The 19,177-nt window shown below is 38.9% G+C and overlaps 1 protein-coding gene across 1 annotated transcript in view; it reads left to right on the top strand.

Annotated features, from left to right (window-relative positions):
- The window catches only part of Eed (embryonic ectoderm development), a 46,159-nt gene that overhangs the window by 17,574 nt on the left and 9,408 nt on the right, over nucleotides 1-19,177 (top strand). The window contains exons 5-9 of the mRNA XM_042689187.1: nucleotides 1,497-1,622; nucleotides 2,001-2,082; nucleotides 5,087-5,178; nucleotides 8,726-8,859; nucleotides 11,552-11,657. Of these exons, the coding sequence (XP_042545121.1) occupies nucleotides 1,497-1,622; nucleotides 2,001-2,082; nucleotides 5,087-5,178; nucleotides 8,726-8,859; nucleotides 11,552-11,657 (540 nt within the window). The remainder of the gene's footprint in view (nucleotides 1-1,496; nucleotides 1,623-2,000; nucleotides 2,083-5,086; nucleotides 5,179-8,725; nucleotides 8,860-11,551; nucleotides 11,658-19,177) is intronic.

The raw sequence follows: 19,177 nt of genomic DNA, 5'->3' as shown, positions 1-19,177 counted from the left end.
TTACCTTGTAATAAAAATAAAATAGATTAATAACCAAAAAAGTATTGTGGGGTGGATGTGATGGGTGGGTTTTGAAGAACAGAGCATTTGATAGGAAATGTTAGAAGCTGCTTCTTTAACCTTGTTGAGAAATACATAATTTCAGTAGTTTTTTTAAATTGTCATTGTAGTTTAATAATGAGCCTTGGTTGATCAGAAGCAATGACTGGCTGTTGTCCCAAGAGTTTTGATCAACAAAACCTAGATAGAAAAGAAAATGGACAATTTAAGAAGTAAAATATTGAGGGGAGGGGCAGGGAATGAGTTAGAAAGAAGTAAAGCCAGAGTTAGACATAGCAATAAAAGTGAACTGATAGGTTGTTTCTTCCAGATCCATCTGAAAAACTTAACAACCATGACAGGGCAAGAACTTGTCATTTCCTTTCTTTTTCCTTTTTTTTTTTTTTTTTTTTGGTTGGTTGTAGGGCCTGAACTCGGCCTGGGTGCTATCCACTCAGCTCTTCAGCTCAAGGCTAGCACTCTACCCTTGAGCCACAGCACCACTTCCAGCTTTTTCTGCTTATGTGGTGCTAAGGAATCGAACCCAGGGCCTCATGCATGCAAGGCAAGCACTCTACCACTGAGCCCGAACTTGTCATTTTCTGTAGATCATATGAAAAGAAATGAACTGTTGCTGTGCGCTGGTGGCTCACACCTGTAATCCTAGCTACTCAGGAGGCTGAGATCTCAGGATCGCAGTTCAAAGCCAGCCCAGGCAGGAAAGTCCATGAGACTCTTATCTCTAGTTAACCACCAGAAAACTGGAAGTAGCACTGTGGCTCAAGTGGTAGAGGGCTTGTCTTGAGCTGAAGAGCTCAGGGAGAGTGCTCAGGCCCAGAGTTGAAGACCCACCAAAAAAGAAAAGAAAAGAAAAATGAACTGTTGCCATTTTGGGAAGTTGTGTAGAAAAGGGTAGAAAAATGGAATCTTTGTTTATAGATTAACAATCTCAGGGTAGAGCATTAGCAGAGAAGAAACCTCAGGTGCCAGAAACAACATGCCCACTCAACAGAATTGAGTATTTGTACAAACAGCTAAATTGTAGATATTGCTGAGTAGAGGGACTGATTTTTTTTTTATCATTTGGTATGGATCTTAGAGCCAAAATTGCTGTTTTATAAGTTAGGTTGTATAAAGAAAAATGAGGGACTGGGAAGGTGGCTCAGTGGTAGAGTGCTTGTCTTGCTTGCATGAGGCCCTGGGTTCGATTCCTTAGCACTACATACGCAAAAAGAAAAAAAGCCGGAAGTGGCGCCGTGGCTCAAGTGGTAGAGCGCTAGCCTTGAGCTGAAGAGCTGAGGGACAGCACCCAGGCCCAGAGTTCAGGCCCCACGACCGTATTTCCCCCTCAAAAAAAAAAAAAAAAAGAAAAATGAGAACTGTCACAAACTTGAGTAATTATTCAGAGACATCTATTTTCAAAAACAAATTATGTCTCTTAACAGTGATATTATTAGGCTGATGAAAACTTTTACACTTGTGCATGGACCTATGATAGCAATACAAGCCATCCTCTGCTGGCTGTAGCTGGATCTAGAGGAATAATAAGGATAATTAATCCCATAACAATGCAATGTATTAAGGTGAGTCTTTGGGTTAAATAAAATCAATGACTAAGATTTGTGACTTGATTTATAACTTGTTTTATTGCCTTTGAGATCTTGGTGACATTTGGGCATTGTAAACTAAGAAATAAGTGGGAAACCGATAGTATTTGTACCTTGTTGTTAAGTACTACTCTCATTTGAGTTTCTACTAATCCAATTTAATCAGGATATCAGCAAGTGGCACTTTAATTCATTCATTTATTTATTTTATTTTCATTGGTTGGGTGGGTTTAATATGGAGCTAAGATTAAGGACTGCTATTTTAAGTGAAATTACCTGTCTGCTTTTAGATTTATGAAAGAGAATTTATTGATTTTGAGATATGAAACTTGAAATGTTTAAAATTTATTGTAGCACTATGTTGGCCATGGAAATGCTATCAATGAGCTGAAATTCCACCCAAGAGATCCAAATCTTCTCCTGTCAGTAAGTAAAGGTAAGAGAAACAAATGTTTTCTTAGTCCTGTTGATTTGGTTATAATTGGTTTTTTTTTTTGTCGGTCGTGGGGCTTGAACTCTGGGCCTGGGCGCTGTCCCTCAGCTCTTCAGCTCAAGGCGAGTGCTCTACCACTTGAGCTACAGCACCACTTCCGGTTTTCTGGTGGTTTATTGGAGATAGGAGTCTCACGGTCTCTCTTGTCCGGGCTGGCTTTGAACCGCGATCCTCAGATCTCAGCCTCCTGAGTAGCTAGGATTACAGGCGTGAGCCACCAGCGCCCGGCTGGTTATAATTGTTTTTAAGAGACTGTTCTAAAGGGAGAAAAAACTAACAGTAAATTTTTATTTTTATTTTATTCTTTTTGCTGGTCCTGGAGCTAGAACTTATGGCCTGGTTTTGTCCCTGAGCTTTTAGTTCAAGGCTAGCACTCTACCATTTGAGCCACAGCTCCGTTTCCAGCTTTCCTTTGGTGCTTAATATGGACTTTACTGCCCAGGCTGGCTTTGAACTGCAATCCTCACATCTCAGCTACCTACCTGAGTAGCTAAGTTTACAAATATGAGCCACTGGCACCTGACAGTAACAGTAAATTTTAATAGAAAAATCTTAGGCTTCATTAGCATCTCACAAACCAAGTGCTTGAGAACGGAACCAGGAAATATTCAGTTATATTTGTCTATACAGATAATTGCAACTGAGACCTAGGTATGGGTGACCTTTCTTACCTTACTGTATCATAGTAGAACTATGATAGTAGAACTATCTAGAATTTTACCCTCATGTGAATAGTTATATCATTTTGTCTGTTTTAAATGATATGCCATCAGTTATGACATTTTGAAACGTTAAGATAATTTCACAAGCTATTTTACTTGTTAAAAAGAAATATAGTATATGAAAATTTATATTGTACTGGATGTCAGTGGCTTGTACCTCTAATTCTAACTATTTATGAGGCTGAGCTCTGAGGGTTGTTTTTTTTCTTTTTTCTTTTTTCTTTTTTTTTGGTCTAGGTGGGAGATGGGGACCCAAACTTAGTACCTGATGCTTTGGCCCATTGGCTAGTGCTCTACCAACTGAGCTACCCCTCCAATCCAAATAGTACAACCTTTTTTTTTTTTTTTTGATCAAGGGCTTGAACTCTGGGGCTGGGCGCTGTCCCTCAGCTCTTCAGCTCAAGGCGAACACTCTACCACTTGAGCACAGCACCACTTCTGGCTTTTTCTGTGTATGTAGTGCCAAGGAATTGAACCCAGGGCCTCACGTGTGCGAGGCAAGCACCTGACCAGTCCCAAATAGTACAACTTTTAACTTTTAACCCTAGTCTCCAATTGTGGCATCAAGAACAGTTTCAAAAATCAGGCTTTTTTTTTTTTTTTTTTAATGTATAGCAGTTTTGTTGCAAATGATACCTTGTCAGTAATTCACACATGTAATCCTAGCTACTCAGGAGATTGTGGCAAAAGTTTGTGACATTCCGTATCTCCAAAATAACCATCAGAAAGCAGGGCTGGAGGTGTGGCTTAAGTGATAAGAGCCAGCCTCACAAATAAGCTGAGACTTGTCTGGAGTTTAAACTTGGTACCAAAAGAAAAGAAAGTTAAAGGGCAACAACAGGAGAAATGGCTTTTCCTATACTGTTGAAGAGATACTTATTCTCAGGGAAAGAAAGTGTGTGTTTATACCCAAGAAGAACATACCTACACACAAAAATTTATACATGATTGGAAACAAGAAATCTTTTTTTTTTTTCTTTCTTTCTTTCTTTTTTTTTTGGTTGTGGTCTTGAACTCTGGTCCTGAGCGCTGTCCCTGAGCTCTTCAGCTCAAGATGAGGGCTCTACTGCTTGAGCCACAGCACCACTTCCGGTTTTCTGGTGGTTAGTTGGAGGTAAAAATCTCATGAACTTTGCTGCCTAGCCAGCTTTGAACCGCGATCCTCAGATCTCAGCCTTCTGAGTAGCTAGGATTACAGACGTGAGCCACCAGCACCCTGCTAAGAAATCATTTTTATAGCAATGTTAATTTCTACTGTTTATACAGTTACACTGTATTATGGCTTCATGTATCAACATTGTTATATTTCCTTTTTTATACATTCTTTAATAATATTTAAGAGACTGGGGTTGAGCTTATGTTGGTGGAGTGTTTGTCTAGTATGTACAAGCCTCTGGATTTGATTACTTCGTATTGCAAAAAACAAAGATGATTGAAATTACAGCTCTATAAATTTTTAAAGAAGGACTTATTATACTATAACATTGTATGTGGTTTTCAGTCATTTTTGGCTTTGTGTAGAAAGCTTACAAATCTGCCTCTTCCCCCCTCACATTGTTATGTGAATGTGGTAAAGGGATTAGGTAGTATGTTTTATGGTATAATAAAAATGATTTATGTCAAGTTTTTAAAGTACTTTTCTTATCTCTGAACTATCTTCATCAAATCAATATATTATTTAAATAAAATATTTTAAGATCATATAATTTACTTAGTAAATTTTACATTTGATATAAATTTTTATTGCTATGTAATGTGGATCCCATCCATAATCTTCATTGTGCATAACAAAGCTAAGCTTAAGGTTTTACTTTTTTTTTGGTGGTCCTAGGGACTCTGGACCTGGGTGCTGTCCCTATGCTTTTTGTGCTCAAGGTTGGTGTTTCACCACTTGAATCACAGCTCCAATTCTAACTTTTTCTGGTCAATTGGAGATAAGAGTCTCATGGACTTTTTCTGCTAGGCTGGCTTTGAACTGTAATCCTCAGATCTCAGCTTTCTGAGTCACTAAAATTACAGGTATGAGCCACTGGCACTGGCATAAGTTTTTACATTTTTGTTTTTCAGTAGTACCAGGCTTTGAATTAAGGGCCTCATGCTTGCTAGACAGGTACTCTACCACTTGAGCCATACTCCAAGTTTTTACTTCTTTAAGGAGATGTAGAAAGTTCACCATAAATGAGTGATAAAAGTTCATTTTGATTTTTTTTATATGTTTATACTAGATCATGCTTTACGATTATGGAATATCCAGACGGACACTCTGGTGGCAATATTTGGAGGTGTAGAAGGGCACAGAGATGAAGTTCTAAGTGCTGTAAGTTGAAAGCTGACCTTCAAGTTTACACAGCTGTGAACATTCCCCATTGAACTGTGTTCTTATTGGAAGAATATGTTTTGTTTCTGCAGCCTGGCAGGCAGTCATATCATTTATTTCACATAAAAGATTTTAATCGAGTTGGGAAGGTGGCTCAGTGGTAGAGCGCTTGCCTTGCATGCATGAGGCCCTGGGTTCAATTCCTCAGCACCACATAAGCAAAAAGAAAAAAGCCGGAAGTGGCGCTGAGGCTCAAGTGGTAGAGCGCTAGCCTTGAGCTGAAGAGCTGAGGGACAGCGCCCAGGCCCAGAGTTCAGGCCCCACGACTGGACCTTCTCCCCCTCCCCCCCCCCCCAAAAAAAAAGATTTTAATCTTACAGGTAAAGGAGCGAGCAAGTAAAACCTTTGTTTTTATAAAAATTACCTGAACTTGTATCATCCAGTACCTGGACTGATGGAAGAATACAGTGGACTTGTTCCTTTTATTTATTTTTTTGGTCCTAAAATTCTTGATTTTCCTGTCTCAGTCTCCTAATTGCTATAATTACAGATATGCACTACCATGCACAGCTTGTTTCTTTTTTCTTTTAGTTTAAAATCACCAAGTTAAGTTCTCATTTATTAAAAGAAAAAATAACAAATTAGTCTCTCTCTCTCTCTGTCTTTTTTTTTTTTTTTTGGTCTGTCGTGGGGCTTGAACCCTGGGCTTGGGCGCTGTCTCTGCACTCTTCAGCTCAAGGCAAGCGCTCTACTGCTTGAGCCACAGCGCCACTTCCGGTTTTCTAGTGGTTTATTGGAGATCAGAGTCTCACTGACTTTCCTGCCCGGGCTGGCTTTGAACCTCAATCCTCAGATCTCAACTTCCTGAGTAGCTAGGATTATAGGCATGAGTCACCAGCACCTGGCTCCAAATTAGTCTTTAAGAAACATTTTTAGTGGGTGTAGTGACTTCATCTGTAATCCTAGTTATTTAAGAGGCAGAGATCCAGTTGGCCATGGATCATGCCAATCTGGGCAAAAAGTTAGTAAGACCCTATCCTATCCAATAACTGAGCAAAGTAGCATGTGTCTCCCTTCCTAGCTCTGTAGGAGTTATAAATAGGATCTATAAAGATATATCCAGGTCTAAACTGAAAACCAATATGAAAAGTAACTAAAGCAAAAGTGGTAGAATACCCGCCTAACAAAAATGTAAGTCCCTGAGTTCAACCTCAATATCACACATACACAAAAACATTTTCAGTTTTTTTTTTTTTTTTTTGGTCAGTCCTGGGGGCTGAACTTTGGGACCTGGGTGCTGTCCTGTAGCTCTTCAACTCAAGGCTAGTGTTCTACCACTTGAGCCACAGCACCACTTCTGACTTTTTTCTGCTTATGTGGTGCTGAGGAATTGAACCCAGGACCTCATGAATGCAAGGCAAGCGCTCTACCACTGAGACACCTTCCCAACCCCCAAAAATCATTATTGAAGCTGAAATAACCTTTCAGGAAGAATTTTAATGTGCTCACACTGAGCTTTAGATAATCTCTGGCATAGTTTTATACATGACTAGTAGTTGATTGTGTTTAAAATACCATCTTCACACTGATACATTGATCTATTATAATTGAACTATTATAATTCATGTAAGTGTACTTGGTGGCCTATTTTCATGCTTTTTAATTTATGTTAAAGGTGATGTACAGAGGGGTTACAGTTACATAGAGTACATTTCTTTTTGGACAGTGTCACCCTCCTTTCATGTTGTTAACATTATTTTAGATTATATTCCATGTTAATTCATGGGATTTTCTTCACTTGTTTTTGTGAAATTATTTAAAGGACCACCATATATTTTGGAGCTTGTAGTATTTTAAGGGAGGTACTACAGTATTGCTGTTACTATAGTTTTTGTGCCTTTGGGAAAATTATAGCTACTTTAGACCACCTGTCAATATGGATTTTCTAAAAGTGATAGTAATGTTCTACATTTACATTTAAAAAGTCTAAATTAGAGTTGCTAATTCTAGGTTGTTGATAGGGATGTAATTAGAAGAAACTAGGCTTGTAAATTCCATAAACATTCTAGTCTACAGCTCTTTTAACAGTGGAGTTGGAGATTGGATTGGTTGATTTAAAAAAAATAACCGCCGGGTGCTGGTGGCTCACACCTGTAATCCTAGCTACTCAGGAGGCTGAGATCTGAGGATCGCGGTTCAAAGCCAGCCCGGGCAGGAGAGACCGTGAGACTCCTATCTTCAATAAACCACCAGAAAACCGGAAGTGGCCCTGTAGCTCAAGTGGTAGAGCGCTCGCCTTGAGCTGAAGAGCTGAGGGACAGTGCCCAGGCCCAGAGTTCAAGCCCCACGACCGACAAAAAAAAAAAAAAAATAACCTTTCTTCAATAGACATTTTTCTTGCTGCTTCCCTTAATGAAAACAGGAGAGAGCATATATCTTTGCAATTATAGATGTTCAGTACTGGAAAGTAACATCCGTGAGATTTTGACTAACTCACTGTGTACCTTGTGCTAAATTTAGACAGCATTAAGTTGCTATAAATGATCGATCTGTTCAATGCCTATTAAAAATAGTGAAGTAGGGCTGGGAATGTGGCTTAGAGTTACAGTGCTTGCCTTGCATGCACTGAGTTCAATTCCTCAATACCACATACACAGAAAAAAGCCGGAAAAGATGCTGTGGCTCAAGGTGGAGTGCTAGCCTTGAGCAGAAGCTCAGGGACAGTGCCCAGGCCCAGAGATCAAGCCCCCCAAAACTGGCAAAAAAATAAAATAATAGTAAAGTCAAAGTTAAACTCTGTTATTTCATGTTATAGATGTTTTCCTTTAGTCCTTTAAAAAGTGAGCTGTAAAACCAATGTAACTGAAATATTTCAACTTAAAAGAAAAAGTAAAATTTGAGCAGTTTATGGACTCATAGTTTCATATACCAATGTCAGTTACATTTCTTGATTGCAACTGCTGGAGAAATGTAATAAAATTGTTCAGCTTTTATTGTCATAGAATAATTGTTACTAAAGCATTTGATAAATATGTTCAATATTTAATTCAGTATTTAGTTTTAAGTTAAATTTGATTATATTTAAATATACTTGAAAAGATAAACTAAAGTCATGTGATTTACTCTACTGTCTTCTGTATTATAAAAACTCACAGTTTCATGATTAAGAAAATTAAACTTGGGCTGGGAAGGTGGCTCAGTGGTAGAGCACTTGCCTTTGCATGCATGAGGCCCTGGGTTCGATTCATCAGCATCACATAAGCAAAAAAAGAAAAAAGCCAGAAGTGGTGCTGTGGCTCAAGTGATAGAGTGCTAGCCTTGAGCTGAAGAGCTGAGGGACAGCACCCAGGCCCAGAGTTCAGGCCCCATGACCGGAACCCCCCAAAAAAAAGAAAGAAAGAAAAAAAAGAAAATTAAACTTTAAATCCTTGAGCTAATAAACTCTGTGACTTTGTTTTCATTGTATGGTATATCAGGTAAAAATTGGATGAATATAATTTGTGACTGTAATATACTTAATTTAAAATTTCTTTCATTTTACACATAGGATTATGATCTCTTGGGAGAAAAAATAATGTCCTGTGGTATGGATCACTCTCTTAAACTTTGGAGGATCAACTCAAAGAGAATGATGAATGCCATTAAAGAATCTTATGATTATAACCCAAATAAAACTAACAGGTAACAGTTAATATGTTTTGTGTTGCTACTGAATAGATATGTTTTACTTTTTCTCTAACATTGATTTTAGAAGCTCTTTTAAGTTATAAGTATAAAAATCTTTAAGTCAAACTTACTGTAGACTAGAGAAGGTAAAAGACAAATTGATGAATTTTATCTTAAGGTAGCAAACCATGACTTCTGTACCACAATATTTTCGTCTAAATAATATTCCCTTCATTAAATAAAGAAAAATTCAAATTAAGTGTTCATATTCCATGATACAATAAACTAGGAAACCTTGCAGTTTCCTTATGTTTTTGAAATGTCCCAATTCTTTTTTCAAATACTTCAATTGTTAACATAGTAACAGTCCCTTTATTTGTTTTATGTATTTATGTATTTATTGTGTGCCTGAACTGGGGTTTGAACTCAGGGCCTAGACACTTAGCTTTCTTTTCTTTAGCTTTCTTTCTTTTTTTTTTTTTTTTTTTTCTGCTGAAGGCTGGCAGTTGGCCACTTGAGCCATGGCTCCACCTACAGTTTTTGATGGTTAACTAGAGACAGGCATCTCATGGACTTCGGTCTGGGCTGGCTTTGACTGTGATCCTCAGATCTCATCCTCTTGAATAGCTAGGATCACATGCATGAGCTACCAGCATCTAGCTCTAGTAATGGTACTTTTAGAATCTTAATCTGGCTGTCCTAAGCACAACTGTAAACATCATATCTACATAAGCTAAATTTATAATTTTTTAAACAAAGAGATAGTTTGTTTGCTGTTTTTTCACTCAGATTATTTTCAAATTTCTACTCATTGTCAGTAAATTCTTGTGTACTCAACAAACCTCTGTAGCCTTAGAAATCAGTACAACTATCACATTTCTACTTTCAAGCTGCCAAGGACTAGGAAACACAAACAAGAATGCAAGTTTGTGTGTTAATCATTCTTCAGATCTCTGAATTAAATACAAATTTCACATTTTACAGAAAATGACATGGATTTATACTAATCTTCTGGAGAAGAATTTCACTATAACATTGTTATATGTACTTCACTAAAAAACAGTGATTATAATAGTTAATCATTTAGGCCAGGTAGAATATATCTGTATCCCAGCTCTCTAAGAAGCAGAGGCAGAAGGGTTGTGAGTTGGAGGCCAGCTTGGACACTTACCAAGATCCTTTCTCAAAAAATATCAACAAAAAGGCCTGGAGATGTGGCTTAAGTTGGTAGATTGCTTGCTAACATGTGTTAGCCCTAGGGTCAATTGCTAGTATTGCAAACAAACAAAAAACTATGTCACATTGTTCATTATGTTTTGATGTTTTAACAAATGAAAGATCTAGGAATTTGAGAACAATTGTTTGAGATGATGCAGTCTCGCATGCCTTTTAAAAATAAAAGCAAAAAGGAAAAGAGGACTTGTGAAGTGGGTAAGATAATTCATGGCATATCACACTTTTGCAGCTACTTCAGCATAAAAATTTAGTCATAGCTCAAGTCTGTTCTCCTAGCTTCTTGGGAAGCAAAGAACAAAGGGATTGCGATTCCCAGCTTGAGCATGAGACATCATGTCATGGCTGGGCATGGTGGTGCTGTTACCCTAGCTCTGTGGGAAGTGCAGTGGCTAGGTATGGACAGCAATTCACACTTCTCATTCCCAGTGACACAGTGAAGCACAAGTAGAATTGCCCAGGCCAGTACAGGCCAGTAGGGTTGTAACTAGACTCTACTTCAAACACAAACAATTCAAAATGTAGCTGGGGATGTGGCTCATGTGGCAAGGTTCCTACCTATCAATCAAAACTCCCTAATTTCAACTCTTAGTTTAAAAATAAATACATAGTCCTGGGCTGGAAGTAGAGCTCTGGCTCAAGTGGTAGAGTGCCAGCCCTAACTGTAAAAGCCAAGCAAGAGTACAAAGTTGTGAGTTCAAGCTTCAGTACCTAAATTTTAAAAAGTGGGCCATGGGAGGGGAGGACAGAGAGAAAACTCATGGGCTGAGGGTGTGGCTCAGTGGCATTATGCTTACCTAACAAGATCGGAGGACCTGGGTTTAATACCTAACTTGCAAAAACAAAATGATTAGTCAATACATTTGAAATGTTAAGTGTGCTATTAATTTACTGACAGCTTATTAGAAGCTTTATCTTTGTCTTCTCACAAATTTCTTTCAGCAAAATATGGAGCCACATTTTCTTTCCCTAAATGAAGAAATTACTTGGAAAAGTTTTTATGTCAAATATACGTGATAATCATTTTCAGAAATTATTGCTTAAGGCAGTACTCTTATAGTAGATTTTGAAATGTTTCATTGTTCTATCTTGAAATATTTATAGAGTATTGATTAGGCAGGCAAGTATATTTTAATGAGGATTTTAACCCCTGAAATCAGTTCTTTTTATAATTGGCTAAGCAAGCCAGAATTGAAGTGATTGTTTTTGAGCAATAGATACTAAAAGGCAGGAAGCTGAAGCCAATAATGGACAATAATGAAAGAAAAATAAAAAAGACACTTTAGTTCTCAAATTAAAATATTAAGTTATCTAGGAATACAGAGGATGTAGTTCAGTGAAAGATTGTTTACTAACATGCTTGAGGTCTTGGGTTTGGTTCTTAGCATCACCAAAAAAATTAATAAAGGCAAAAAAGTATACCTTACTATACTTTTTATACTTTTAATTTTTAACATTTCCATTCTTCCTTCAGGCCATTTATTTCCCAGAAAATCCACTTTCCTGACTTTTCTACCAGAGACATACATAGGAATTATGTTGATTGTGTGCGATGGTTAGGAGATTTGATTCTTTCCAAGGTACGGAAAAATTGCAGTTAAGCTGTATTGTGTGTGTATATGTGTTGATTGTGTGTTGATAACTAAGTGAATGACTGGAGTTAACAGACTCGGAGATTTGCTCAGTGTACTCTTAACATGTTGGATATAAAACACATTTAGCTCTCCGTATCCATGGGTTCCATACCCTTGTATTCAACCAATCACTGATCACTCAGGGGGAGGCTGGGTATAGGTGGCTCACATCTATAATACTAGCTACTCAGGAGGCTGAGATCTGAGAGGTTCAAAGCCAAACTGGGCAGGAAAGTATGTGAGACTCTTATCTCCAATTAACCACCAGAAAGCTGGAAATGGCACTGTGGCTCAAAGCAGTAGAGCACTTGAGCAAAAGAGCTCAGGGACAGAGCCCAGGCCCTGAGTTCAAGCCCTGTGACCAAAAACAAAAAAGTTTGGGGAACAATTGCATTTGTACTGAACATGTACAGACTTTTTTTTCTATAGTCTCTATAAACAATATGACAACTATATAGTATTAATATTGTATTAGATAATCTAAATAATCTAGAGATGATTAAAGGTAGGTGTATAGGAGGGAATGTGTAGGTTACATGCAAATCCTGTTATTCAAATAAGATACTTGGACCTCCACGATTTCTCTGTGGAGGTCCTGTCTTTTGCTCAAGGTTAGCACTCTAGCACTTAAGCCACAGCACTATTTCTGGCTTTTTCTGTTTATGTGATACTGAGGAATCAAACTTAGGGCTTCATGCATGCTAGGTGAGCACTCTAGCACTAAGTCACATTCCCAGCCCCAAAAGAACTTTCTTTTTGTCCACCGTGGGGCTTGAACTCTGGGCCTGGGCGCTGTCCCTGACTTCTTCAGCTCAAGGCGAGCACTCTAAAACTTGAGCCACAGCACCATTTCCGGTTTTATGGTGGTTAATTGGAGGTAAGAATCTCACAGACTTCCTGCCCAGGCTGGCTTTGAACCTCGATCCTCAGATCTCAGCCTCCTGAATAGCTAGGATTACAGGTGTGAGCCACTGGCGCCCAGCTAAGAACATTTTTTTAAGCTGGTAATTCACAGAAATTATTGGTGATATAATTGAAAAGTTTAAGATTTTTCAACTTCAGAGAAATTGCTCTCATTTCTTGATGTGGATTTCAGAGTATTTCACATTCTCTTGAACACAGCCTATTTTTTTTCTTCTTATCCTTATGGGAATTGTTTTTACTGTTGGTGGTGGTGTGTGGTTTTTATCCTTAAACTTTTGGTTTTGAAATAGACCACAGGAAGTTTCAAAGATAGTATAGAAAGGTCTGTTATGATCACTACTTAATTTTTCCAATGGTTGTATCTTTTTTATAACTCTCACATGATAAGTAATCCAGGAAATTGACAATGACACAATGTGTGTATAGTTCATTGTCAGCTTACCTTGTTGATTCAAGAATGTCACAATTGGAGATTTTTGAAATTGTATTTTCTTATTCAGTACAATGTCCTAGAGTTCTACCCATGTTGTTGCCTGTGTCCGTAGCACTCCATTTTAATTGTTTAAGTACATTCCATCATGTGGATGTCCCATCACAGTTAATTTCACCATCTATTATAGTTTGTTTTGGTTGTTTTCTGTTCTAGGCTATTAGAAATCTAATGAACTGTTGTGGACAGGATTCTGTGTTAACTTTTCATTTCTCTGGGATATCTGCCTAAAAGAGAAATTGTTAGGTAATAGTTAAGCTTATTTAGTTTTTTTGTTTTGTTTTGTTTTGTTTTTTGTTGGGCGGGGGGCTTGAACTCTGGGCCTGGGTGCTGTCCCTCAGCCCTTCAGCTCAAGGCTAGCGCTCTACCACTGAAGCCACAGCGCCACTTCGAGCTTTTTGTGGTACTGAGGAATCCCAGGGCCTCATGCATGCAAGGTAAACACTCTACTACTGAGCCACCTTCCCAGCCCCAAGTTCATTTAGTTTTAAAGAAACTGCCAAACCATTTTACAGAGTGGTTGTGCCATTTTACATTCTCACCAACAATGTATGAGAGATATTTTGTCTCTGAATCTGCCAACATTTGGTATTGTCATTATTGTTTATTTTAGCTGTTCTGATAGGTGATAGTGGTACCACATCATGGTCTTAATTTTCATTTTCTGGTGGCTAGTGGTGTGGAGCCTGATTTTTATGTGCTTATTTACCATATTTTTTTTTGGTAGTACCCTTTCACATCTTTTTTTCATTTTCTTTTTTTTTTTTTTTTTTGGGTCTGGTCGTGGGGCCTGAACTCTGGGCCTAGGCACTGTCCCTCAGCTCTTCAGCTCAAGGCTAGCGCTCTACCACTTGAGCCACAGCGCCACTTCCGGCTTTTTTCTTTTTGCTTATGTGGTGCTGAGGAATCGAACCCAGGGCCTCATGCATGCAAGGCAAGCGCTCTACCACTGAGCCACCTTCCCAGCCCCACTTTTTTTTTTTTCATTTTCTAATTGGATTGGCTTTCTGTTTTATTCTCACTGTTAGGTTTTGAGAGTTCTTAGGGCATTCTAGATATATTTTTCTTATATCAGAAATATATTTTGCCAGTATTTTCTTAAAATCTGTAGTTTGTCTTTTACCTTCTTAATTGGGTCTTTTTTTTTTTTTTTTGCCAGTCCTGAGACTTGAACTCAGAGCCTGAACATTGTCCCTGAGCTTCTTTTGCTTGAAGCTAGCACTCTACCACTTGAGCCACAGCACCACTTCCAGCTTTTTCTGTGTATGTGGTACTGAGGAATCAAACCCAGGGCTTCATGCATGCTAGGCAAGCACTCTACCACTGAGCCACAATCCCAGCCTGGATCTTTTTTTTTTTATTTATTTTTTGGGTCCGGTCATGGGGCCTGAACTCTGGGCCTGGGAGCTGTCCCTCAGCTCTTCAGCTCAAAGCTAGCGCTCTACCATTTGAGCCACAGCGCCACTTCCGGCTTTTTTCTTTTTTCTTATGTGGTGCTGAAGTATCTAACTCAGGGCCTCATGCATGCAAGGCAAGCACTCTACCACTGAGCCACCTTCCCAGCCCCTCTTTTTTTTTTTTTGAGGTGGAAGTAACTCAAATCTATTATGTCAGTGGACCCGGAGGAACTCTTACTCCTAAGTCTTGAGCCCCTAGTCTTAAGATTAAAGGTCTTCATAGAGTTACATGGAGAGATTGGGCTATGAGGGCTGTATTGGTTGCTAATAAGTGAGGTTAAATTAGGCTGTAGTAGCATTTAGGTTTAGGTTGGGAGGGGATGCAGAAGCCCAGCAGTTAGGTAGGCTAATGTCAGGTCAGCAGTCAAATAGGCATGCAGGAAGTCCTATTTCATTTCCAGTTTTTGTGCTTAATCAAGCTCCTTGATATTCCCCCCTTTTGATGTCTATTCTAGCAGGAATGAGCATCAGTCTTGTGTAAGATTTATTGGCCTGTATTGAGTCAGAAACATTTACAGTTTGATGGCCTCTAGTTGTGAGCTAATAAACTTAGTAACCATATTTAGCAACAAGGATCCAAAGGCTAGGGCTAGGACTATGACCAGTAAGGGTCCAAGGAAAGGAGATATCCATGAGAGTCAGATCTGGAAGGACCCCACCATTATGATTCTTCCCTATGGTAAGCTTCTGGAGTCATACTGTTGCATTGTTGTTCCACAGACTCCCTTACCACTCTAGACTTACTGACATAGAAACATCACTCTTCCCTCAGGAAGGCACAGAGGCCTCCCTGGGTTACAGTGAGCAAGTCTAAGCCCCTCTTGTTTTGGAGGATGTCACCAGTGAATCTATTGGATCTCTGAGGTTATGGCCTAACTGTTGGACGTTTGAGAAATCTTGATCTATCTGGGTCCAGAGGTGCTGCTAATAGACTTGAGACAGCGATACTGGCAGCCCCCAAGCCTGCTCCTGCTGTGGTGGCTGCTCCAGGCCAGATGTGATGACATTCTTTTTATTTGTGAGTGCTCCCCAGGAAGATAGGGTACCATGGTGAGGTCTGAAAAAAGCCTTAATATGGCACGTTTCCTACCCTGCTCAAATTGAGGCAATGGGAGATTCTTTACACACAGGCAAAGTACTTTGATGCCATCAGGTACCCCTAAGGATTTGCTTTTGTATGAACTTGAGTTCCAGGGGATTCAAGTAGCTGTAGCATTGGTGTGTCTTTAACCCAGGATGCAAGTGACTTTTCCTCACACCTGGGTCGGAAGGGCAGGGAGACTGAGTAGGCTCAGGGTGCAACCATTAATTGAGTCTTTTGTAGAAGTTATTTTTAGTTTTTATAAAATCCAATTACTGATTTAAAAAGTGAATTTATGAATAGTGCTTCTGTTGTATCTAAGAAATTGTCATCAAAATTGTTTTTCAAAGAAATTCTGGTTCTTATGTCTTTCCATGTAGATTTTAGAACAGTATTGTATACATTAAAAATAATGTCTTGCTGGGATTTTCTTTGAAGGAAGAGGATTTTGATTAGAATTATGTTTCATCTATATATAATTTTGTAGATAATACCTTTATGCTGTCTTCCTTCTAATCCAGAACATGAAATCTCTCTCCATTTATTTAGATCTTCTATTATTTATTTATTTATTGCCAATCCTGGGGCTTGAACTCAGGGTCTGGGCACTGTCCCTGAGTTTCTTTTGCTCAAGGATAGCACTCTACCGCTTGAGCCACGCGCCACTTCTGGGTTTTTCTGTGTATGTGGTACTGAGGAATGGAACCCGGGGGTTTCATACATGCTAGGTGAACACTCTACCACTAAGCCACATTCCCAGCCCTTTATCAACATTTTATAGCTATAAGGATACAGGCCTTGCTTATGCTATGTTAGAATTACATCTTAAGAATTCTGTTTCAGCTGTTATAAATTGTGTTGTTTTTTTATTTTTGTTTTTTTTTTGGTCAGTCATGGGGCTTTAACTCTGGGCCTGGACGCTGTCCCTGAGCTCTTCAGCTCAAGGCAAGTGTTCTGCCACTTGAGCCACAGCGACTTTTCTGGTTGTGTGGTGGTTTATTGGAGATAAGAGTCTCACAGAGTTTCCTACCCAAGCTGGCTTTGAACCACAATCCTCAGATCTCAACCTCCTGAGTAGTTAGGATTTAAGGCATGAGCCACTTGCGCCCAAGCTTGTGTTATGGTTTAAATTCCCATTTTTTTTTTTTTGTGCTCACAGCTACTATAGAGAAATACAACTGTTTGCATGTTGATATCTTTGATTCCTGAAACCATAGTGGATTTTTTGTTTTCCTTTTGTGTGTGTTTTAATTGGGATTTTCTTTTTTTTTGGGGGGGGTGGGTCTGGTGGTGGGGCCTGAACTCCAGGCCTGAGCACTGTCCCTCAGCTCTTCAGCTCAAGACTAGCACTCTACCACTTGAGCCACAGCGTCACTTCCGGCTTTTTTTCCTTTTGCTTATGTGGTGCTGAGGAATCGAACCCAGGGCCTCAGGCATGCAAGGCAAGCGCTCTACCACTGAGCCACCTTCCCAGCCCCGATTAATGGGGATTTTCTTTGTCATCTGCTAATAGAGACAGTTTTATTTTTTTCCCTTCTGTGTTAATTAGCTTTTTATCTCTGTGATAAAATACTTGAAGTAAACATCTTATAAAGAAGAATTTATATTTCGCTCAGTTACAGAAGTTTCAGTCATGGCTGCTTGGCCCTGTCAGTTGGAACTTGTAATGAAGCAGAAGGGAGGGAAGGATGGAGTAGAGCTGCTTGCTTCATGGTGATCCTGAAGCTGAGAAACAGAAGCAGATCCAATATATCCTCAAAGGATGGCCTCCAATGACCACCTCTTCCATCTAAGCCCCACTTCCTTTGTTTTCATTCCCAGAAGTCCCTAGAAGATGACCAAGCCTTCAGTGCATGGCCTATGGGGAACATTTCAGATCCAATCCATTATACTTCTTGGTTTGGATTTTTTTTTAACTCAAAATATCGTGCATATTTCAGTAAATTTAAATATTTTTATTGTCTGATAACTGCCATCACTGTCCTGTTATTTCTGAATTTAATTTGCAAGAAGAAGCAGTGGCCAAAAAGATTCTTTAGATTTTCAATAAAACTTAGGTGAGGGAAAAATATGCTTACAAGTACAAAATAAAATTTGGCTCTTAGTTAAGACTATTTCTTTGCTCATACTTTAAAATGCATTTTTGTTTTCCATTTAGGAACTGTGGAAAGCAATAGGTATAATACTTGAAGGGTTACTCCATTTTGCCATGTATAGTCTTCCAGATTCTTTTAGGCTACATATGTTGAAGTGGATTCCATGGAGGTCACATTTCCTATAAGTTGAATGCTGTCTGGCAGACCCTTCCTTCCATTCAGCTTTCTGATAGCTTATCAAGGATTGGTGGAGGGGCATAGATTCTTGCCTGATTGGTTTCCACAGTGCAGCCATTTAGCACCATCTCTTCCAAAATGATGTGTGCTTTCCAGATTAAACATTATATCAAGTTCACTCACTTGGCTGAAATACTCACCTAAAACTTCCACAAATTTGTGGATGAAATCATAAATAGCCATTTTATTCTCAGTGTCATTCATTCCAACCACAATGAAGAGAGCTGCTTAAAATTCTTACACTCAATTAAAGAGCATTGTTCACTGGATTGTAACAGGCAGCTCTTTATGACCTCTGTTTCCACAAGGGTCTGCTTATTAGTCTCCACATGTTCCTAGTACTTAGAAAGTCGGGGCTGGGAAGGTGGCTCATGCATGCCTTGCATGCACGAGGCCCTGGGTTCAATTCTTCAGCACCATATAAGCAGAAAAGGCAGGAAGTGTTGCTGTGGCTCAAGTGGTAGAGCACTATCCTTGAGCTGAAGAGCTGAGGGATAACGCCCAGGCCCAGAGTTCACGCCTCTGACCAACCTCCCCCCCCCCCAAAAAAAACAAAACAAAAACAAAAAACCTGGATCACACTATTTAGCCCAGGCTAGCCTTGAATTTGAAATCTTCCTGCCAATCCAAGTGCTGGGATTATAAGTATGCACCAAACCATTATACTTCCTGATCGTTGTGCCTTCTTCTTTTTCTTCCATTATTGCATGGGCATATTGTTCGTTCTGTATTGCATATGTGTTAAAGCAGATATTTTTACTCATTCAGTCTTTCATAATTATGTATATTAGCTGTGCTATTTATAGATATTCTCTCATTTTCTTGATCTTTTTTGTGCCCATCCTGAAGCTTGAACTCAGGGCCTGGACTCATTCCCTGAGCTTTTGTGCTCAAGGTTAGTGTTCTACTATGTAAAGCCAAGCTTTACTTTGTTAATTGGAGATAAGAACCTTACATACTTACCTGTCCAGACTTGCTTTGAACTGTGATCCTCAGATCTCAGCTTCCTATGTAGTAGGATTACAGGTATAAGTGACAAGGACCCAGCAATAATCTCTCTTAAGTTGAAAATTGTATTCTCTTCTGAAAATTTTGAACTATTTCTTTTTCTTTGGTTAATATAATCATTATTTTTCTTGTTTGACCTGTTAACATAGTGGAGTATATTGTTCAGTTTTTGA

The sequence above is a fragment of the Dipodomys spectabilis genome, unplaced genomic scaffold, assembly GCF_019054845.1.
Source record: "Dipodomys spectabilis isolate Male_0828 unplaced genomic scaffold, ASM1905484v1 ptg000003l, whole genome shotgun sequence".
In the NCBI taxonomy this organism is placed as follows: Eukaryota; Metazoa; Chordata; class Mammalia; order Rodentia; family Heteromyidae; genus Dipodomys; species Dipodomys spectabilis.
This window is presented reverse-complemented; position numbering and strand designations above follow the sequence as displayed.